Source organism: Xylona heveae (genome assembly GCF_001619985.1).
Source record: "Xylona heveae TC161 unplaced genomic scaffold L228scaffold_6, whole genome shotgun sequence".
NCBI classification, from domain to species: domain Eukaryota; kingdom Fungi; phylum Ascomycota; class Xylonomycetes; order Xylonales; family Xylonaceae; genus Xylona; species Xylona heveae.
In genome coordinates this window covers 925,177-944,417 of record NW_017264198.1, presented here as the reverse complement: position 1 = coordinate 944,417, position 19,241 = coordinate 925,177, and the positions used below count along the sequence as shown (strand labels likewise).

Below are 19,241 nucleotides of genomic sequence, written 5' to 3'. Positions count from 1 at the left end.
CCATTGGCATTGATTTGGGAAATGTCCAAGCCTGAGGAGGAGCAGCTGATGTCGAAAAAACGAACGTCTCATCTTTAACTTCTGCTTCACATCATGTCAACGACATCTTCACATTAAATAAATGATCCCCGTATTTAACGGATTGCGGGGAATGGGGTTTAGACAGGGTCTTGTTGCGCATTTACCGGGGATCGCTTAGGGCCCGGCTGCCGTCGGCTTTGCCATGACCGAGGACACGAAGATCCTTGCATCCCTCTGGATTTGGCTACGAATACAGACACACGATACTTCCGCGCACTGCCTATCAACTCTGCATACTAATGGATCTGGGAGATGATTCACAGAATTTCGCAGATAACAGGAGACCCTACGAGGAACAATCGCTCCGGCATCGGTGGAAGACTGGGAAAATTCAAACGATCGCGCAAGTGATCTAGAAAGGTTTGCGCAGCAATCGTTATTAGACGATGGTTCTTCGATTATGTCGACGTTTCTGTTCCAGGATCGAAATGATGCGGCACATTGTTTGCGAAGAAGGGCGAGAGGCCGGGAGCAATGGTTGCTTTTCAAATCAGAAGCCCACGTCGGAGTCGTTCTTTAATGAGATCGAGAAAAAAACTGCCGGAATATAATCGAGGAACTGATTGGCAGGGGAGGATCCACGGATTGAAGACAAAAGTTCGCATCCTATATGAAATGCACACTCAAAGCACTATAGCCAAGTTTTCACTCAAAGTCATTGTACCGAAAACGATGGCCCTTGATTGTTTTATTCATAAACTGGTAAGGTACACCGAAAATCCAGTAAATCTTGGACCCAGTACCCGGCCCCAAGAACACCAGCCGCTAATGCATACCCTTAAGCCTGAGCCTGCGTCTACAGTCAGCCAATTATCCTCGACAAACCCCAGAAAGATAGTAGAGACCGAGTTTGGCCTTGTAATTCTCCAATCCTCCGGGAAATCAAGAGTTCTCACGCACCTTGACGGCGAAAGTCCGCTGAGGGAAGTGCACCTGCTTCTTCTTCTGCTTCTCCGTCACAAGGGTAGCCTCGTGCTTCGTTAACCGTCTCCGGATGGCGCGAGTCTGCTTGGCGCGGAGGTCCAGGGGAAGGTACTTCTTGTTCTTGTAGAACAAGCGCAGCTGAGCCCGCTGGTTGTGGTTGATGACGGTAAGGACCCGAGCGATCGACTTGCGGAGGTCGTGACTGTCGAGTGAAACCATATTAGACTCTGTTCTTCTTTGATTCGGTTGAAATCGTGCGCCGATCCATCGATGCCTTCCTTCCCATCGTTCGGTCCTGGACGCAAAAAGTTTCGTAAAATTCGAGATCGATTCAAACGTACATCTTGTTCAACTTGGTAGCGCCGCCTCCAGAGATCTTCTGCACGCGCAGCTGACCCAGCTCAGTCTTCAGCTCATCGAGTTGCTTCTTGAGCTCCTCCTTGTTCTTGCCCCAGAGCTGGTTGGTCCTAACTTTGCCGGACGACTGCGGAAAAATTGACAAACGTTAGCCTGACCCCATATTCATCCATCACGACGATTCGAAGCCGTATTTCTCACCATCTTGAACGTAGGGCACGGGCGGTGGTCGTTGGTTGGTTGCTGGTCGCAGTGTCGATTTGCGATATTCGCCAATTTGGTGGGCAAATTCTAGGGTTTGAAAGCCCGCTCTAAGCGAGGCTGCGCTAACTTATTTTGATGGGTGCTTCGCTTTTGGGCTACTCTGGTTGCCATGCTCCTTATCCGTGCGCCGATCGGCCTAGTCGCTTACCGTATCCGGAGCTGATGTGTACGAGAGCAACTGCGATCGATATCATCGTGAGGCAACAAGCAATGATCCCGACAGCACCAGCAATATGACTTCCTCAGCGGGCTCAGGCTGGGCTCAGCTACGACAGCAAGCTCGATCATTGGAGACTCAGGTAATATCCTATACTATACGCTTTTATGTGTACCCGGCTCACACTTCTAGACCGAGACCCTCTTCCATACTTACTCGCAATATGCCTCGGTGCCGAACATCCCGCCAAAACCAACAGAGGATGAGCGAAAGATCGAGTCGCAGCTAGAGGAAGTATTCGAAAAGGTATAGATTACTCTCATGATCAAAACATCAATAGCCATTCTTTCTGACACTTATCAGCGCGAGTCACTCATCGGCCAACTGTCTCGTCTGTTAGACTCCGAAGCTGCGCTCACAGCTTCAGCGCTCAAACAAAATAACCTGTCCCGGCACAGAGAGATCCTTCAGGACCATCGTCGAGAGCTTACTCGCATTAAATCGAACATTGAAGAAGCTCGTAATCGAGCAAACCTCCTGTCGAATGTACGGTCCGATATCAACGCTTATCGTTCCTCGAACCCAGAAGCTGCCGAAGCGGACTATATGTTGGACGAGAGAACCAGACTAGACCGCAGCCATAATGTTGCCGATAGTGTTCTCAGTCAGGCGTATGCGATCAATGAGAGTTTTGGGTTGCAGCGGGAGACGCTGGCGAGCATTAACCGCAGAATCGTCTCCGCGGCGAGCCAAGTGCCCGGCATCAATAGCCTAATTGGACGAATAGGCGCCAAAAAACGAAGAGACGGCATAATTCTAGGCAGCTTCATCGCCTTCTGCTTTTTAGTCTTCTTCTTTCTTCTGTAAACGTGCCGCACCGACCCCGAGAACTCTCTGAGCAGGGCCTTGAAGATGGAATCCTACATAATCGGGTTTGATCACACATGGAGTTTTGGTTCTATCTTTGCCGAGGCGTTAAGGAGGGATGGTTATAGCATTAATGTACATTATATACCTTTCTTATGAGCGTTGTCATCTTTCTTTAAATTATGCGGCAGTCGCGGCCGCTTTCTCCTCAATCTCCTCGACTATAGGGGTGTTCTTCTCAGAACCAGATTGGCTCTTCTTCCTCCATTCGTCGATTAATCGTCTTACTCCTTTTGCCAGCCCCTCCTTCTCTTCCGCATCCCCAACGCCGCTTCCTGCCCACCTGATCTTGCAGTCGCTGTCGACCAGGTATACGTATCCGACTTTGCTATTGAGCAATCCGATCGAGTCGCGAATGTCATCTGTCAGGCCCCTTCTGACAAGGAAATATCGCCTGTGAGCATCTTCAGGCAGCTGCTTTCGTATGCCGGACATAAATATGTGAATCAATCCGGCCTTCAGCGCATTTTCTTCAACATTAATGTACACATTCTGCGCAATTCCAGCACCGTCCTTGAGCACCTCTTGAAGTTCAGGATTATCATTTTCGCTAATAAATGATGACGTCTGTCTCTCTGCCCATGTGCCAGAAAAGACACTGATAATGGAGACCTTGTTCTCTAAAACGGGCGTCGTATCCATTGCTTGTTTGGGAGACGCAAGTGTTGTGCCGTGGAAATTGGGGAAGTAGAGCGCTTTGTCGGCACGAAAGAGTCTCGGATTTGATATGAAGGACTTTCCCTTTGAATATCGCATATTTGACCACTCGCGAAAGTATGGCTTTGCTACCTGCTTCGTTCTGCGTGACGACGTTCGGTCAGAGAAAACCTGTGGTATCTTCAGTGGCTCCGGAAACTCACAATTTCTCTCGTCTCTCCAAATGTTTATCATAATTGACAAAATCCTCCCGCTTCTGGCGCCATGTCCGATTATCAATTCCAGTATTTTGTCCAGCTTCAGGCTTTGCAGACAAGCCGATTGGCCGTCCCAATGGCGCAGGGACGAACTCCCCGTCCTTCTTGCCGCCGGGAGCATTTGGAGCGCCTGCGGTACTTCGATCGGCCGATGTGCGCAGACCGCGACATTGGCAAAATAGATATGGCACAGGATCCGCAATTGAGCATCTGGTAAGAGTTCGCCTTGACGAAAACATTATCGCTCCTGTAGATTTTATCATTCTCAAGCCAAGATTGGAGCTCGACATGCCACTGAGTAGTAGCGCCTAACTTCCGAGCGATAGAAAGTTGTTGTAAAGGTTACCCTGAATGCTCGGCTCCCGCTAAGACGATGGCCACTTGCGGCGGATATCCTCACATAGCCGATCGACATTCCTGCACACCTAAATTGCCTATGCATATCTGCAATGATCGACCAGGAAAGCAACATCCGAAAGTGTGTAAACCAGTTACCTTTTCGTGGTCTTAGCTTCTTCTCTGCCATTGGTTAAACTTTTGCGTTCAGTTAGGCAAAGTGACTATAAAATAATTGAGCTCTCAGTTCTCACCGCCCGGCAGAATCTTAAGGAGTCACAATCCATGACAACTCCCGATAACACAGATAGGACTCAGTAATTATACCCCTTAATAGAATATATCGTCTCGGCGAAAGTCGGTCGGAACGGAGAGTGCGCACCGAAAGCCGGAGGCTACTTCAAAATAACGATACAGAAACGCAGGCATTACACAGCTTAAAAATCTAGAATCAAGCCATTATGAACAGTATTTACTACTCTCATTTGGTTCGAAGAAAATACTGCTCACTGCTTATATCCAAATAAACAGCGACCGCGATCCAATTGGTAATGTGATTCCGGAGACACTCTGGTAAAACATCCAAGTTAAAAAGTGAAAGTGCGTCTGAAGTGACTGGCGAGAACCGCCCCAGCAATAGCGTGTAAATGACCGCGCCAACGATAAACCTGAGTTATGAAAGACCAAGAATCAATCTTCGACTACGTAGCTTGAATTGTCTTTTACTATATGGATATAATCGGGACCACGGTGAGAGATGGGCGATCCATGCCTGTTGTTGACAGGATGGAAAAAAAGGGGACCTCTCTGGACCCCGCGGTGGGGCCAATTTCACTTGGTCCCCGAAGACCCAAAAAAGTCCAGCTAAGACCTTTGTGGATATAACCGAGTAAGAAAAAGACCAGCCCATCTCACACATCAAAACCCCCTCCTCCTCTGCCGCAGCTTTCCGTTATCCACCTTCTCTTCATCTCCCTCTGTCCTCTTCTTCATAGACTGTTTCCCCATCTCTCTTCAATTTTTTTTTCTCTAGTCAGTAAACCCCCTTTGAACTCACCTTAAATCTCTCGTTCATCTCCTCGAGCAATTCTCTTCTTACACTTTTTACTCTAGATACCTCTTTCACCGCCAAAATGTCTGCCCCCGCCCACAAGTTCAAGGTTGCCGACATCTCTCTTGCGGCCTTCGGTCGCCGCGAGATCGAGCTCGCTGAGAATGAGATGCCTGGTCTCATGGCCACTCGTGAGAAGTACGCTGCCGACCAGCCCTTGAAGGGTGCTCGCATTGCTGGTTGCTTGCACATGAGTATGTTGCCCAAAACCCCTCCATCAACTCTGCTTCTCCTGGAACAAAACCTGCAAAGAAAATTAGAGGCCACGAAACTAATAAGGAAATACAGCCATCCAGACTGCTGTCCTCATTGAGACTCTCACTTCCCTCGGTGCTGAGGTCACCTGGTCGAGCTGCAACATCTTCTCCACCCAGGACCACGCCGCTGCTGCTATTGCTGCTGCTGGTGTCCCTGTGTAAGTTGCTTTCCCAGGATCCTAGCCGCTAAAGAGAGATTTGCTAACGTTTTGTAAAGCTTCGCCTGGAAGGGTGAGACCGATGAGGAGTACAACTGGTGCCTTGAGCAGCAGCTCCAGGCCTTCAAGGATGGCAACAAGCTCAACCTCATCCTCGACGACGGTGGTGACCTGACTGCCCTTGTCCACAACAAGTACCCCGAGATGCTCAAGGGCTGCTACGGTCTCTCTGAGGAGACCACCACTGGTGTTCACCACCTCTACCACATGCTCAAGGGCAAGGGCCTCCTTGTCCCCGCCATCAACGTCAACGACTCTGTCACCAAGTCCAAGTTTGACAACCTCTACGGCTGCCGTGAGTCGCTCGTCGACGGTATCAAGCGTGCCACCGATGTCATGATTGCTGGCAAGGTCGCCGTTGTTGCCGGTTTCGGTGACGTCGGCAAGGGTTGCGCCATGGCTCTCCACAACATGGGTGCTCGTGTCATCGTTACTGAAATTGACCCCATCAACGCCCTCCAGGCCGCTGTCCAGGGCTACGAGGTCACCACCATGGAGGAGGCTGCTCCCCGTGGTCAGATCTTCGTCACCACCACTGGTTGCCGTGACATTTTGACTGGCACTCACTTCGAGGCCATGCCCAACGATGCCATTGTCTGCAGTATGTGCTACTCTACTCACGACCCTAGCCCCCCACGTCATTCGAGCGAACAGAAAAAGCTAACTGAATCCTAGACATTGGTCACTTCGACATTGAGATTGACGTTGCCTGGCTCAAGAAGAACGCCAAGAGCGTTCAGAACATCAAGCCTCAGGTCGACCGTTTCCTCATGCACAACGGCCGCCACATCATCCTCCTCGCCGAGGGTCGTCTGGTCAACCTTGGCTGCGCCACTGGCCACTCTTCCTTCGTCATGTCCTGCTCTTTCACCAACCAGGTCCTTGCTCAGATCATGTTGTACAAGGCTGACGACGAGGAGTTCGGCAAGAAGTACATTGAGTTCGGCAAGACCGGCAAGCTCCCCGTCGGCGTCTACGTCCTGCCCAAGATCCTTGACGAGCAGGTCGCCACGCTCCACTTGTCTCACGTCAACGCCAAGATCTCCAAGCTCAGCTCCGTCCAGGCTGAGTACCTTGGCCTCCCCGTTGAGGGTCCCTTCAAGAGCGACATTTACCGCTACTAAACACCTTCACCGTCACATTTCATGTGTATCATGCCACTCCTTTTCTTTCACGTTAATATTCCCTTTTGTCACTCTATGAAAAACTCTTGGGCGCTAGGTCTCACGATGGGTGCGTGAGTGGGTAAATTTCAACATTTAATTCATGAGGGCATGATCTACGGAAAAGCATTTGTCCTTCAACGGGACTCTTTGTTTTGCAATAGCTTCTTTTTTTTTTTTTTAACTTCTATGAGTAAGGACATTTGGTGTCTGATACGGGCGGAAAAGAAATTCTTCAACGCATCTATCTTTGTCAGCGCTGGCGTTCAACACTTGGCTCTTCAACCACGGTCAAGCTAGATAGATGGATGGAATGTCCAGTGGTGAGTTTTAACTCAATTGCCACTAGACAGTAAAGGCAAATATATATATATCCCGGCTTTGGCCACGTAAATTTCTTGATTGCGTTGTCTATCCTGCTCATGTGATGCATTCATGAATGCTTCGCCTTCCATTTGCTGACCGAGTGCAAGAAGATAGTACGCAGGCCCTGTCATTTTATGTGTTTGTTGCTTGTACCTAGACCATTGGGAGCATCCCGGATTACCCTTTTTGACGGCTGAGACAAAACTTTGAAGCTCTCTTTCTTTCCGGATTCAGTACATGTCTACAGTCGTTAGGGAATCTCTGGTCATTTTAAGTGACATAGTCGAAGTCAGATTCCAATCTGTCAGTCTCCGTGAGCTCCTGAAAGTCGCTGGCGATCAGGGCCGTCAGACTATTGTGATTTCTTTTACCACCTTCTATCGTCTGAATCGTCATGCTACACATGATGGCTCTTTCAAATTGATCGGATCAAGCTTATACTGTCAGATATCGAGTTGCTTCCATTGATGGCGTTACTTTCTGACAGCGAATTTTTGTCGCCGAATGGAGATAAAAAGTAACCGAAGCAAGGTCCCCTCGGTCAGAAAATCGTTCAGTGTCATACAGTTCATGAATCGAGTTTAGCGGTGTATTTCTCGCTCGGAGTTAAGATCACCCCTTGGAGGGGTGGGAAATACTTGTGCTGTGTACTACTGAAACTTGAGGGGAAATGCAAGGTCAGAAAATAAGCTTCTGACTGCTTGTTCAATGATTTCGACTATTTTCTGACAGGGTCACTATTTTCCCACCGCAGAGCAAGGGCATACTACGTAACGGAGTTAAGTGGGCAGCGGTATGATACGATAAACCCATGGCTTTGATAATCCCTTTCCCTCCGGACTGCATGCCTATTGAGGGGCAACCAGTTGGGGTTTTGTTTGGGTCGCGAAAGGGCGCGGGGAAACAATATATAAACGTCACCGCAAACGGTGCAAGTTGGTTCGAAAGTCTTGAAATTGAAACCAGTTATAAAACAACATTGCGAAGCACTGAATTTCAGTGTTCGATTCCTTCAAATTTGAATCTATTACGGACACTTTAAAACAACAGTATCTAAAGAACAAAACAATTCATACGCAAACCTCCCTAAGATGCCTTCCCTCACATCAAAGCCAGTGGGTGCTACGGGATACGGATTGATGGGTATGCTTCATTATTCTTGTCTAGATCCAGAAGCACACTAACACGAGGTCATAGGCCTAACATGGCGACCCGAACCGGCCCCGAAAGAGCAAGCTTTCAAAGCCATGCGTACTGCACTTAGCAAGGGCGCCAACTTCTGGAACGGCGGCGAGCTATACGGCACTCCGACCTACAATTCATTGCACCTGCTGAACAGCTACTTTACTCAGTACCCTGAAGACGCCGAGAAGGTTGTGCTAAGCATCAAGGGCGCGTTTAATTCTCAAAAGTTCATGCCTGACAGCAGCCCGGCCAATGTGCGTCGCAGCGTGGACGAGTGTCTGCGTGTCCTAGACGGCAAGAAGTTTTTGGATTTGTTTGAATGCGCGCGCCAGGATGCCAATACGCCCGTGGAGGCTACTGTTGAGACTTTGGCGGAATATGTCAAGGCGGGTAAGCTTGGAGGCATCAGTCTGTCCGAGGTGAGAGCCGAGACAATCCGTCGAGCGGCAAAGGTGCACCCAATTTCCGCAGTCGAGGTCGAGCTCTCGCTCTGGTCTACGGACATTTTGGATAATGGCGTCATGGACACGTGTGCGGAGTTGGGCATTCCGATTGTGGCATATTCGCCTTTGGGCAGAGGTACGTTTTACGAATTTCAGAACCAGTACAATAGGCTGCGAAAACACTGGATGCTAATGACAGATGTATAGGATTTTTGACGGGCCAGATCAAGTCGATTGATGATATCCCCGAGGGTGATTTCCGCAGACATATGCCCCGCTTTCAACCAGATGTTTTCTCCAAAAACTTGGATCTGGTTGCTGAATTACAAAAATTTGCTCAGGCCAAGGGTTGCACACCTGCGCAGCTCGCCTTGGCTTGGGTCAAGTCCTTCAGTGGCAAACCTGGCCGGCCTACGGTTATTCCTATCCCAGGAGCCACCACCGAGGAGCGAGTCCTTGAAAATATGGTAGATGTCACGCTGACGGACAGGGAGTTGGAGGAGATTGAGAAGATCTTGAAGAAATTGCCAGTCGCTGGAGGACGCTACGCCCCAGGTCATCCGACGGAGACCTAGGCTGAAATCAAGTGGGTAACTTTTAGGAGAAAGATGCCAGTAGTTATAAGAATGTGTGGTAATTTCTGATATTATTACTGTTTGAACAGATGTCAGTGACCGAATAGAATGGAGAATTTTAAATTGCAAGGCAACATGAAAGATGTAAATGTCAGATCAAGTGTAGTTTTGGTGTCGGCTTGCGGCTTCCTGACATAGAAACCGTCCGAATTGCAGAACTCATGTTTTATTCATCACTCAAGAGGGATAAAGAAATGCAATTTAAAGCTTACCTAGAATTATATCTGATAGACATGTAATGATTAGCAAGAATTATTGGTATCAAGCTGCATCGACTTGTAAACTTTTCATTGGACAAAATCATGCCCATGCGTGTAGTAGAGAAGGGGAGAAGAGAAAGCTGGAGAGGGAAAAACGCGAAAGAACAAAGTGATTTTGCTGACATAATCGGAGCTCTGGTCAATGCGGGTAATTCGGGGACAAGGGACAGCGACAGCCGTCACAAAGCTTCAAGTCCCAAAGTCGCGACGTTCCGAAGTCGAATTGTTGCTCCGCCATTCTCCTGGTGGATGCCCATCTTCTTTACCCCACCAAACCCCGATCCATTTGACGCTAATAAGTCTCCTTGATCTTATTCACTGCAACTCTCGCGTACTCCTATATCCTCCCACCATCCATCATGGCTGAATCTCCAGGCTCTCCTCTCTCCGAGCTGTCCTCCGAGGACTTCCCCGACGACGTCAAGACTGAGGAGCACGAGCACGAACGCGACCCTGTTCCTGAACACGCTATGCCTCCAAGCAAGCGTCAGCGGCTCAGTGGTCCCTCATGGGACGCGCGACACCCATATTCATCTTCTCATCGGCCTCGTCATGACGAACATGATGAGAATGGTGCTCACGGCGATGAAGGGGATGAGACAGAAACCGACATCTCCTCTGACACCTCGGGCGATATCCCTGGCTCGCCAAGCGGTGTATTATCACAGCTCCAGGATGAAGAGGCTTACGGTCATGAACAAATAACTGTCTGTCGTTGGGACGGTTGCCCCAAAGGTGACCTAGGCAACATGGACAATCTCGTCACCCATATTCACGACGACCACATTGGCACACGTCAGAAAAAGTATGCTTGTGAGTGGGAGGATTGTAGTCGAAAAGGGATGCCTCATGCCAGTGGCTATGCATTGAGAGCTCATATGCGAAGTCATACTCGCGAGAAGCCATTCTACTGTGCTCTACCTGGTACGTTCTTTTTCTGGGTTTCTACCAAGGTTTGCTTGTCGGAGGTTTGCCTGAATGCCCGCTCGCGCGAGAGCAGGGTAATGTGTTTTCTGCTCGGGTCAAAACTCCCCTTAGCGCCATTCCAAAATATCATTAATACAAAACGTTGGACTGCTTCAGATCTAACTTGAGATTAGAATGCGATCGCTCATTCACCCGCTCTGACGCCCTCGCAAAACATATGCGGACGGTTCACGAGACAGAGGCTCTTCGGCCCTCTGATCCAGTGCCTAAGCACCATGGCAATCCTCCCAATCGCAGTCAGCGTCTCAAGCTCATTCTTCCAGCTCGGCCGCCGAGTGACCAGCCCAAAGCCAAGCATGAAAACCATGAGGAAGATGTCGATGATGATGCCACCATTGTAACGACTACCGATCCCGACCTGGAGCAAAACGTCTCCACATATGAATATCCTCCCGACGTACATTTTACAGAAGAAGAACTGGCCATGCCACCGGACCAGTTATATCGCTTACTTCGCCGCCAGCTCTACTGGAACGAGGAAGAAAACCGAGAACTCAGGTCGGAAGTTGAGCACCTTGAGGCGAAGCGTAAGCAGGAGTGGCTGGCCAAGGAGTTGGTCCTGATGAATGTCATGGAAGCTGAATTGGCATGTGCAGAGACATTTGGATATGCCCCGGATGGTCTGCAGAAGCAGCTTCTTGATGACTTCTCCAAACTACCGCTCACTGGCGGCACTCCATGGTATCGCAAGGAAGGCGAGACCGAGGCAGTGAAGGCAGCGAAGTAGCCATACTCTGCGGCCTTTTTTTTTTATTTCCCCCTTTGAGATGCAAATGGTTACTGCAAGGGCGCAAAATTTAAGGCATGGCGCGTACGGAAAATGGGGAACAGTGGGATTGGCTTTCTTCTTTCTCTTTTCGATTGTAATAGCTGCAGCAGTGTTGAGCTTACCGATATGGCGGCATTGATGCGTACTGGCGTTTGCTTGCAAAAGGCTCTCACGGACATGATGGTTTTCTACGTTACTAGCTCAGCGAATGTTTTTCAATTTATTTGTCTTTAACATTGCTGCAATGGAGAGAACGAGGAATGAAGTCTTTACGTTCAAATTGCAATCCATGTCCATGTGTCTAGATAGCTTGTGACTGGACTTTTCAACTGGAAGATCTCAACAATCTCGGATCGAAACAATATTCAAACATGAGTGCCGCGACTGATTTCATCTCCCTTCTCGCAACTGGGCGCGAAGACGAGTGTTTGGTGTGCAAAAAAATTGCAAAACCTTCAATTCTACTCAATATTCTCACTTTTTTATTTGAGCCGATCTGAACTAGCTAAAGATACCAGGGCAAGATACGATAGATTCCTCTGATTTTCTGCATTAAAAGGGCGAATGTGACGGTTGTAGCCCTATAGGGTTAAAGTCGATCTGGAGTTAAGTTAGAGATCTTCCCGCGGTCGGTCCAGCTCTCACCGCCCGCAAACAAAGTTACCCCAAATAGACGACGTCATGAGCTCTGCTGACTTCTGACAGTAAATTGTCATATATAGTTGCGAATACAACAAAATTTAAATGCATGAGTTATACATGAACCAAATCTCCTACTTTTGCGTGATTCTCAAAAGAAATCACAGCTCTGCGCAGCTCTGGCAACAAACTGGACACAGACTAAAAACAAGCGCTGACGCGGCCAAGACGAGAGGCAGGTGAGGAAGAGACGACCAGAACACAGAACGACCAGGATATATGGGACTGTTGACCCTCGGGCCGTCTTGGCACAACTCCCCCCATCTGGCTCATCCCTGGGATTAATTTGGCTTTGCACAACACTCAGTTTTTTTGTGTTTCCTACATTTATACTTTTGAATTGATCCCTTACTTTCTTCCGTTGCTGCTGACCATCCCCCGCCTTCATTTCGTGCTGCATGTCCTGGGCGTCAACACAAGACTAGCAAGCCGATAACGCCACTGCCACTCTGTGTCTTATTCAGGGCGCAGTTATACAAATACAGTATCTCCTCACGCGACACACACGATTCCCCCCCATACGCAAATCCCCGCTCTAGACGGTAAAAAATCAACAACATGGCTACTCCACCGCCCCTCACGATCCGCAACCTCACCTCTACCCCTCTCGAATTGAAAGTGGTTGAACGCTACGCTGCGCCTACCATTGAAGAACCTCCTTCCAGTGGGATTGCCAACATCACCCGCCCTTTCACAAACTTCATCAGCAACACGACTACCACTCTCAGTCCCAATAACAGTCCTCGGCCCAAAGCTTCCCGACGGCCCTCTGCGCCTCAATTAGCAGAGACCTCGCAGTCCTTCTCCCGCGACGAGGTCTCCATATCGATCCCATCCTTCTCTACCTCCAAAACGGACCTCGAGCACGGGCCCGAGATCCTGCGCCTTACATTCGAAGCCGACTCGCAGCGGTACCGCGTCGACGTGCCTTCCCCGAGCAACGCCTCTTCCACTCTTGTTCCACTTACCCCTGACCCGCGACATGCGTACACGGCCATCTATCTCCCGCAGGACTCGTTCCTGGCCATCTTCTCCTCCGCCAACCTCTCCAGCTGGATGAAAGAGCTACGCGACGAGACGCCTCTCTCCGCGCTCTCCATCCCGGGCACCCACAACTCGCCCACCTGCCACCGCGCCCTCCCTTCTGTGCGCTGCCAAGCCGTATCTCCGCGCAAACAGCTCGAGAACGGCGTCCGGTTCTTCGACATTCGCGTCCAGCCCGAAAACCCCGCTGACCCGACCAAGGACGGGCTCATCCTCGTGCACGGCGTGTTTCCCATTTCCCTCACGGGGAACAAATACTTCCGGGACCTGGTCAATGTCGTCCAAGACTTCCTCAACGAGAACCCCTCCGAGACCGTCATCCTGTCCGTCAAGCGCGAAGGCACAGGCAACGCCACAGACGAACAGCTCGGCCGGATCCTGCGCGACCATTACGCCGGCGACGTCCACCACTGGTTCACCGCGCCCCGGGTCCCCACGCTCGGAGAAGCCCGCAAGAAGATCGTGCTCATGCGCCGCTTCGTGCTCGAGGACGGGCTCAAGCACGAATGGGACGGTGCGGGGTGGTGCATCAATGCCGAGTCCTGGGCATACAATACCCCGCACGACACGAGTCCTGGCGGCGACGTCTGCGTCCAGGACTTTTGCGAGGTCCTCGAGACGGAAAACATCGACAAGAAGATTGAGTATTCCACGCAGCAGCTCGAACGGGCCGGCCAATGCGTCTGTCAACTACCTCCTAATGCCGGCGAAGGAGAAGTCTCGGCGCTCCAAGCTGGTGTGCCCGAGGGCGAAAAACAACCCCTCTATATCAATTTCCTGTCCGCGTCTAATTTCTGGAAAGTCGGGTGCTGGCCGGAGAAGATCGCGGCGAAGCTGAACCCTGCCGTCATCGACTACTTGTGCAGAAGACACAATGAGTCTGATGCGGATGCGAATGCGCAAGTGGACGGCGCAGGAGCGGGCGGTGACAAGGGCGATGGGTCCACGGGCATAGTCGTCTGCGACTGGGTCGGAAATAACGACGATTGGGACCTCGTGCGGTGTATTGTTGGCATGAATGGAAAACTGGAAATGCGAGAAAAGCAAGCGTCATAGTGAAGAGAATCATTTGTTTGTTCATTTATTGGTCTGTTTCATCTCTTTTCTTTTTTGGCTTTGCTTCTTCTGATCTGTCGTGTCTTTCCCTTTTGCTTTTCTTTTGAGTTACATGAAGCGAATGTTTGAGGCTTGAACATTTTTATTCGATTAAGGTCAGAAAGGAAAAACAACATGTCAAGATGGTAGAATAAGAGCCAGCGGGGCACTGAGATATATTGATATAATTCTAAATTTTCTTAGGCGACATGAGTAAAAAATCACCTACATTTAAACAATAAACTTGCTATGCTATGGACCTGTGGTATAAAACCTTGAACTGTGTCTAACCGTAACTTTTACAAAGAGAGAAAAACAAAGTGGTAAGGGAAGTAGCTAGGGATATAAAGAAAGATGCAGGTAGGTATATACGCTTCTCTGCCAGCAAATGCTCCGCCTCTTCGCACGATGTGTCACATGTGTCGCATATGCTGTAACGTATACATGAAATCTCTTTTGAAATAAGAGAGGGGCAAGGGAAAAGAAAAGGAAAAAAAAAAAAAAAGCCTAAAGAAGAAGATTGGGTATGCACACGACGTAACTAAATCCAACCTACCACCCGCCGCCAATCTTCCCTGCCAACTCAACCACTCGCTCCGTTTCGCGCCCCTTGTCACGGTCCTTGCCTACATCGCTTTCGACCTTGCGATAAGTCGTATAAGCGAGGCGGTCGAGTGGGACACTCGTGGTGTTTGACCAGTGCGTCAGCATGGAGTGGATATATGCTGGGCTGATTCCATTGACATTGTCTGCCGCGATTTTTGCAGCTGTGCCATTGGACTTTGTGCCCACGGTTTCTCCTTCTCCTTCATCATCCGAAGCGGAGAAATATGCCTCGTCTACTCGTGCAAGCCATTCTCTTTGCTGCTGCGGCGTTGAGGTTCCAGAGCTTGCAATGGGCGTGGCGGTTCCCGATGTTGGCGCAGAATCGAGACCAAGATCAGCATTGGCGCCACCATTACTTGTAGCCGGAGCCGCTGGTGCAGACGATGCGACAAGGTCAATTGGCTTCAGCTGTGCGCCGCCGTTGGTGCATCCGCCCGGACAAGCCATGACTTCGACGTATGCGTAGTCTGTGCCGAGCCCTGCAGAAGAGGCGGAGGAGGCGGCTGCAGGCATTCCCGGCTTCCGACTAGCCCCGCCAAGACGGCGTGCTGCAGCGCCAGGCATGCGAGATGCCCGCGCAGGTTTTAACCGCCGTACGAGGTTCTGAATGTTGCGGAATCCGTAGTAGCGTGCTGTCTTGAGAATAACGCCGCCGTTGGCATCTTTTAACGTATAGTCGACAACATCCGAGTTGCGGCCTCGTACAATTTCAATGGAACTTCCTGGGCTTTGGGCCTGGTATGTGCACAGAATGTGATAGAGGTATCCGCCGGATGGGCCGCTGGCGGATTGGGCATTACGGTGTCTGGGATGATCGAGAGAGGGGAATAAGAAGGAATCGAGAGTAGGGTCGGGAAAAGGTACGCGGGTGGACGGGTCAAGAGGGGTCCGAGGAACGTCGTGGAGTGCGATTCCCCGTGATTCAGCGAGCATGAGAATCTCCTTGGTGGTGATGACGCAGTCGACATCGCGTATGCCTTGTTTCGTTTGCGACTGACTATCGGTTTGCCACGCTAAATCGGTAAGCTCTTCGCGGCTAGCTTCGAGTTTCTTGTCAAAACACGGCATCACGGCCAAGTGCCAGATGCGGTCTGGCGAAATGTTGAGCCGTTTGCTGAGAGATGTTTTGAGCAGAGTTCCGAGTAATGCCTGCGGAGACTTGAGACGTGATAGGTGCGGTAGAATATGCGGATGCGTTTTCTCGGCGTAGCATATCCAGCCCGGACAAGCAGAGGTGAGAATTGGACGTTTGGGATGAGTTGGATTATCGCCTTGCGCCTGTTCGTTGCTTGAGCTTTGTGCCAGACTCTCCTTGACCTCGTCTGCGCCAAGGACAAGACATGCTTCCCGCGCTACGTTTGTATCTATCACCCATGTGAATCCATTCTTGTATGCTCCTCCTGATCGAATCCCCTGCGGTCCGCTGAACAGCTGCTCGAGCATGTAGCCTGCCTGCTGCTCGGAAATGCCATATGCAGCGGCTAAACTGGCCCGTGTTTGTGGGCTGATGCTGACAATGAATATCCGGCCTTCACCCAGGCCATTCTGTTGCTCACCTCGCGCAGCAGCAGCGAGGAGCTGAGGGTCGATTGATGGAGTCGAGTCTAGCGCGTTTAGGACTTCAGAATGCGATTGCAGAGAAACGAGAACAGCCTCAGCAGACGTGACACAACCGGAACAGGCCAAACAATCGGTCAGGGAAATTTGCGCGGGCGGTGCATCTGGTGGAGGAGGGACTTTGTCTTCGGTCGTCACTTCGTAGGCGTTCTATAGTAGCGTACGATACGATTAGTAAACCATTGACAAAAATAAGGAATTTCCAAACACATACATTAGGTTCTTTTAACTCTTCCTTCGGGAGTGTCTCTACGGGTTTAATACACGCGACGCCAGGTGAAATGAAGTCATTCAGGTCATCTGCAGAAAGAATTGCGCTCATGGTGGGGAGGTCGGCGAACCCCGCGGAGAAGGCGGAGTGGCAAGAGAGTCCGCGAAATCGTGGGGAAAAGCAATTCGAGAGAAATTCGAGTGGTACTAGGAGACTGTGAAGATAATCTAGACAGGAGGAAGAGATTTTTACAATTTGAAGGGGAAAGAATGAGTGGAGAGTGGAAAAATTGGGGCAGAAAGAAGATGATTAAACCATCTGCCAGTGCTTTGGAATCGGAATTGGATGGTGGCGATTGGATGGTTTCCGCGGACGGTTATTCTGGAGACAAATTCTCACCGCCTTCAACCCGCTAGACTACTAACGATCTAGTGTCAAAAGGAGCATTGGTCAGCCATTTTTCCCTTTCAAAACTCCATCGCCAACTTCATCTCCGCGATCACTGAATTCATATTGAAATCAAAGCAGCTACGTGTGCCCCATAGCGTACGTCGCTTGTTTCCGTCAGGTCATCCTCTCATGTACGCAAGTGACTAATTTCTGACAGTGAATCATATCCTATCGAGGAAGTCCACATAATGTCCCGCGAAACCTACCAAGTCCCAAATCTTACTGGCGCCTCTTACGGCGGCGGTACTACCGGCTTCCAGGATGCCGCGACCTTCACCATTCAGTATATCTGCGGTGAATGCGCTTCCAAGGTGTCGCTGAAGCGCGGCGACCCGATCCGTTGCAAGGAGTGTGGACACCGTGTGCTGTACAAGGAGAGAACCAAGCGGTAAGATATTTCTGAGTACCCGCGTTCATTAGCTAGATGCTGACTGGGTGGTTAAAGCATGGTGCAATTTGAGGCGCGGTAAATAAAAGTCTGAAGCATGCAAGGATTTGGGACGATTTCAAGAGCATGGACGGAGCACGCCGTCCGCGTGGCGTTAATACTGGCATGGGGCGTTTTTGGGGCTTTACAAAAACCCATCACAGCATGAGATTTTCTCATGAACTATTGCGACTTTCTTCTCAGAATTATCTTCATATTGAAAGAATATCATACATTCAATAAATGGATATCATATGCGTCTAGACTCTATCATGTGGGTTTATAGCTTGTTGGTGACCTCGACAAAACTGCTCCACGACTTCCACGCCTCTCCGCTCTCGACTGCCCATCGCGCCCTGCGCACACCTTCCTTCCATCTGCCTCCGCCAGGTCCCCGCTCCGTGATGACCTTTCCATCATCTCCAGGACCCATATTGCTTGTGTCGGCGTCGCAAATACCAGCGACGACGAACAGGGCAGCAGTGTTCATCAGGACAAAGTGAAGAATAGGGTCATCGCGGGGAAGCTGATTCTTCAGCAGCTTTGTTAGAATCTCCGCATTCTCTTCGGGGAGCTTGCCCGGCGATACTTCGGACAAGGGATGCGCCGGGAGACCAAAGTCTTCGGGCGAGAGATAAAAGTGCTCTACATCAACAAAGTTTCGTGGAGGCGCATCCTCATCGCTCGTCGTAATTTCTTCGTCTTCCTCATTCTTTGGGCCGCGGAAGTCGGGGTTTGGTCTCTCAGACAATCTCCAGCAGAGTGTGCGGCCAGCGCAGCTAATCTCGTCCAAGTCCTCCTCGCCGCAGATGATCATAGCCTTCTTGGCACCACTCAACTTCAGCGCCTGGGCGAAAGCAGGGCCAAGGTCCTTTCGAGCAATTCCAATAACTCTTGCTTCGATCGCGACATCTACAGGGTTTGCCAGAGGGCCTAGCAGATTGAAAATCGTTCTCCAACCCAACTCCCTTCGGACAGTTGCTATATGCTTCATGCCGGGGTGGAAGACTGGCGCGAAAAGGAATGCGTAGTTGGACTCATCATACACCTTGATCAGTGACTCAGCATTGATGGCCTGTAGATTCGGCGCTTTAGGGGCCATAGCGGCCAAGACATCTGCTGAGCCAGACTTGGACGTTGACGCGCGATTGCCGTGCTTGCTGAGAAGAAGGAGAGAAGAAGCAAGGATTGAGGAAGTTGTGGAGATGTTGAAAGTGTTGTGGGAGTCTCCGCCAGTGCCTACAATGTCACACTTTTAACTACCATTAGCACTCTGCTTCTTTGAATGGTTTACAAGTGCGACATTGATTTTCATGATGATTTACATACAAATCCACCTCGATAGGTGCCCTCTTTCCGGCCTCTTCTACGAACCAGCGCTCGGAGAGCCTTTGTGTCAACCGGAGCCGCAGCAAGGCGCATGACCTCTGCTGACTTGGCAATTACATCGCCTTTACGGTCCCACCCAGTGAAATGCAACGCCGTGAGCAGAGCGCCAGCTTGAACTGGCGAAAGAGAATTGGTGAAGATATGCGAAAGAGCTAGGGCAATCTCATCAGGTGAGACTTTGGCGTCTCCGGGCGAAGGCCACAAGCGTTTAAGAAGAGGTGTGATGGACACATAAGTGTCCTTGTCAGCTTCTTGAGCCATTTTTAGAGGAATTGAGAAAACTTTCTCTTGGGAGAACCTCTAGTGTTTCCCTTTGAATGACTGACCGTCTTATATTGAGTCAGTCAGT

At 50.2% G+C, this 19,241-nt stretch overlaps 10 protein-coding genes across 10 annotated transcripts; 6 read left to right on the top strand and 4 right to left on the bottom strand.

Moving 5' to 3' along the window:
- Positions 1-741: 741 nt before the first annotated feature.
- Positions 742-1,619, bottom strand: L228DRAFT_247928 (hypothetical protein). The gene is made up of 4 exons (XM_018332752.1): positions 1,564-1,619; positions 1,347-1,489; positions 982-1,207; positions 742-871 (listed from the first exon to the last, which is right to left on the bottom strand). Exons 1-4 carry the CDS (start codon positions 1,564-1,566, stop codon positions 860-862), a joined length of 384 nt encoding a protein of 127 aa, XP_018187831.1. The 5' UTR covers positions 1,567-1,619; the 3' UTR covers positions 742-859.
- A 240-nt stretch (positions 1,620-1,859) lies between these two features.
- On the top strand, positions 1,860-2,650 carry L228DRAFT_268750 (V-snare-domain-containing protein; the record flags this gene model as incomplete). Its single annotated transcript, XM_018335188.1, has 3 exons — positions 1,860-1,925; positions 1,976-2,089; positions 2,147-2,650. 3 exons carry the CDS (start codon positions 1,860-1,862, stop codon positions 2,648-2,650), a joined length of 684 nt encoding a protein of 227 aa, XP_018187830.1.
- Positions 2,651-2,754: 104 nt separating this feature from the next.
- On the bottom strand, positions 2,755-3,915 carry L228DRAFT_247926 (putative F1F0 ATP synthase assembly protein Atp10; the record flags this gene model as incomplete). Its single annotated transcript, XM_018332751.1, has 2 exons — positions 2,755-3,509; positions 3,571-3,915. Coding segments are annotated over 2 exons (1,024 nt in total), but the record flags the coding sequence as incomplete, so codon positions are not given.
- A 940-nt stretch (positions 3,916-4,855) lies between these two features.
- On the top strand, positions 4,856-7,003 carry L228DRAFT_247924 (S-adenosyl-L-homocysteine hydrolase). The gene is made up of 5 exons (XM_018332750.1): positions 4,856-4,992; positions 5,074-5,265; positions 5,360-5,486; positions 5,546-6,147; positions 6,222-7,003. Exons 2-5 carry the CDS (start codon positions 5,094-5,096, stop codon positions 6,668-6,670), a joined length of 1,350 nt encoding a protein of 449 aa, XP_018187828.1. The 5' UTR covers positions 4,856-4,992; positions 5,074-5,093; the 3' UTR covers positions 6,671-7,003.
- An 852-nt stretch (positions 7,004-7,855) lies between these two features.
- Positions 7,856-9,410, top strand: L228DRAFT_149604 (Aldo/keto reductase). Its single transcript, XM_018329268.1, has 3 exons — positions 7,856-8,218; positions 8,273-8,839; positions 8,911-9,410. Exons 1-3 carry the CDS (start codon positions 8,167-8,169, stop codon positions 9,276-9,278), a joined length of 987 nt encoding a protein of 328 aa, XP_018187827.1. The 5' UTR covers positions 7,856-8,166; the 3' UTR covers positions 9,279-9,410.
- Positions 9,411-9,957: 547 nt separating this feature from the next.
- L228DRAFT_239259 (hypothetical protein) lies at positions 9,958-11,312 on the top strand (the record flags this gene model as incomplete). The annotated part of the gene is made up of 2 exons (XM_018331125.1): positions 9,958-10,522; positions 10,699-11,312. 2 exons carry the CDS (start codon positions 9,958-9,960, stop codon positions 11,310-11,312), a joined length of 1,179 nt encoding a protein of 392 aa, XP_018187826.1.
- Positions 11,313-12,611: 1,299 nt separating this feature from the next.
- On the top strand, positions 12,612-14,153 carry L228DRAFT_211386 (PLC-like phosphodiesterase; the record flags this gene model as incomplete). Its single annotated transcript, XM_018329893.1, has 1 exon — positions 12,612-14,153. One exon carries the CDS (start codon positions 12,612-12,614, stop codon positions 14,151-14,153), a length of 1,542 nt encoding a protein of 513 aa, XP_018187825.1.
- Positions 14,154-14,350: 197 nt separating this feature from the next.
- On the bottom strand, positions 14,351-16,943 carry L228DRAFT_256126 (cytosolic Fe-S cluster assembly factor nar1). The gene is made up of 2 exons (XM_018333911.1): positions 16,630-16,943; positions 14,351-16,565 (listed from the first exon to the last, which is right to left on the bottom strand). The coding sequence occupies exons 1-2, from the start codon at positions 16,735-16,737 to the stop codon at positions 14,745-14,747; spliced, it is 1,929 nt and encodes a 642-aa protein (XP_018187824.1). The 5' UTR covers positions 16,738-16,943; the 3' UTR covers positions 14,351-14,744.
- Positions 16,944-17,233: 290 nt separating this feature from the next.
- Positions 17,234-17,626, top strand: L228DRAFT_247920 (hypothetical protein). The gene has a single exon (XM_018332749.1). It carries the CDS (start codon positions 17,265-17,267, stop codon positions 17,466-17,468), a length of 204 nt encoding a protein of 67 aa, XP_018187823.1. The 5' UTR covers positions 17,234-17,264; the 3' UTR covers positions 17,469-17,626.
- Positions 17,627-17,732: 106 nt separating this feature from the next.
- L228DRAFT_247919 (hypothetical protein) lies at positions 17,733-19,224 on the bottom strand. The gene is made up of 2 exons (XM_018332748.1): positions 18,833-19,224; positions 17,733-18,755 (listed from the first exon to the last, which is right to left on the bottom strand). Exons 1-2 carry the CDS (start codon positions 19,151-19,153, stop codon positions 17,784-17,786), a joined length of 1,293 nt encoding a protein of 430 aa, XP_018187822.1. The 5' UTR covers positions 19,154-19,224; the 3' UTR covers positions 17,733-17,783.
- Positions 19,225-19,241: the final 17 nt, after the last annotated feature.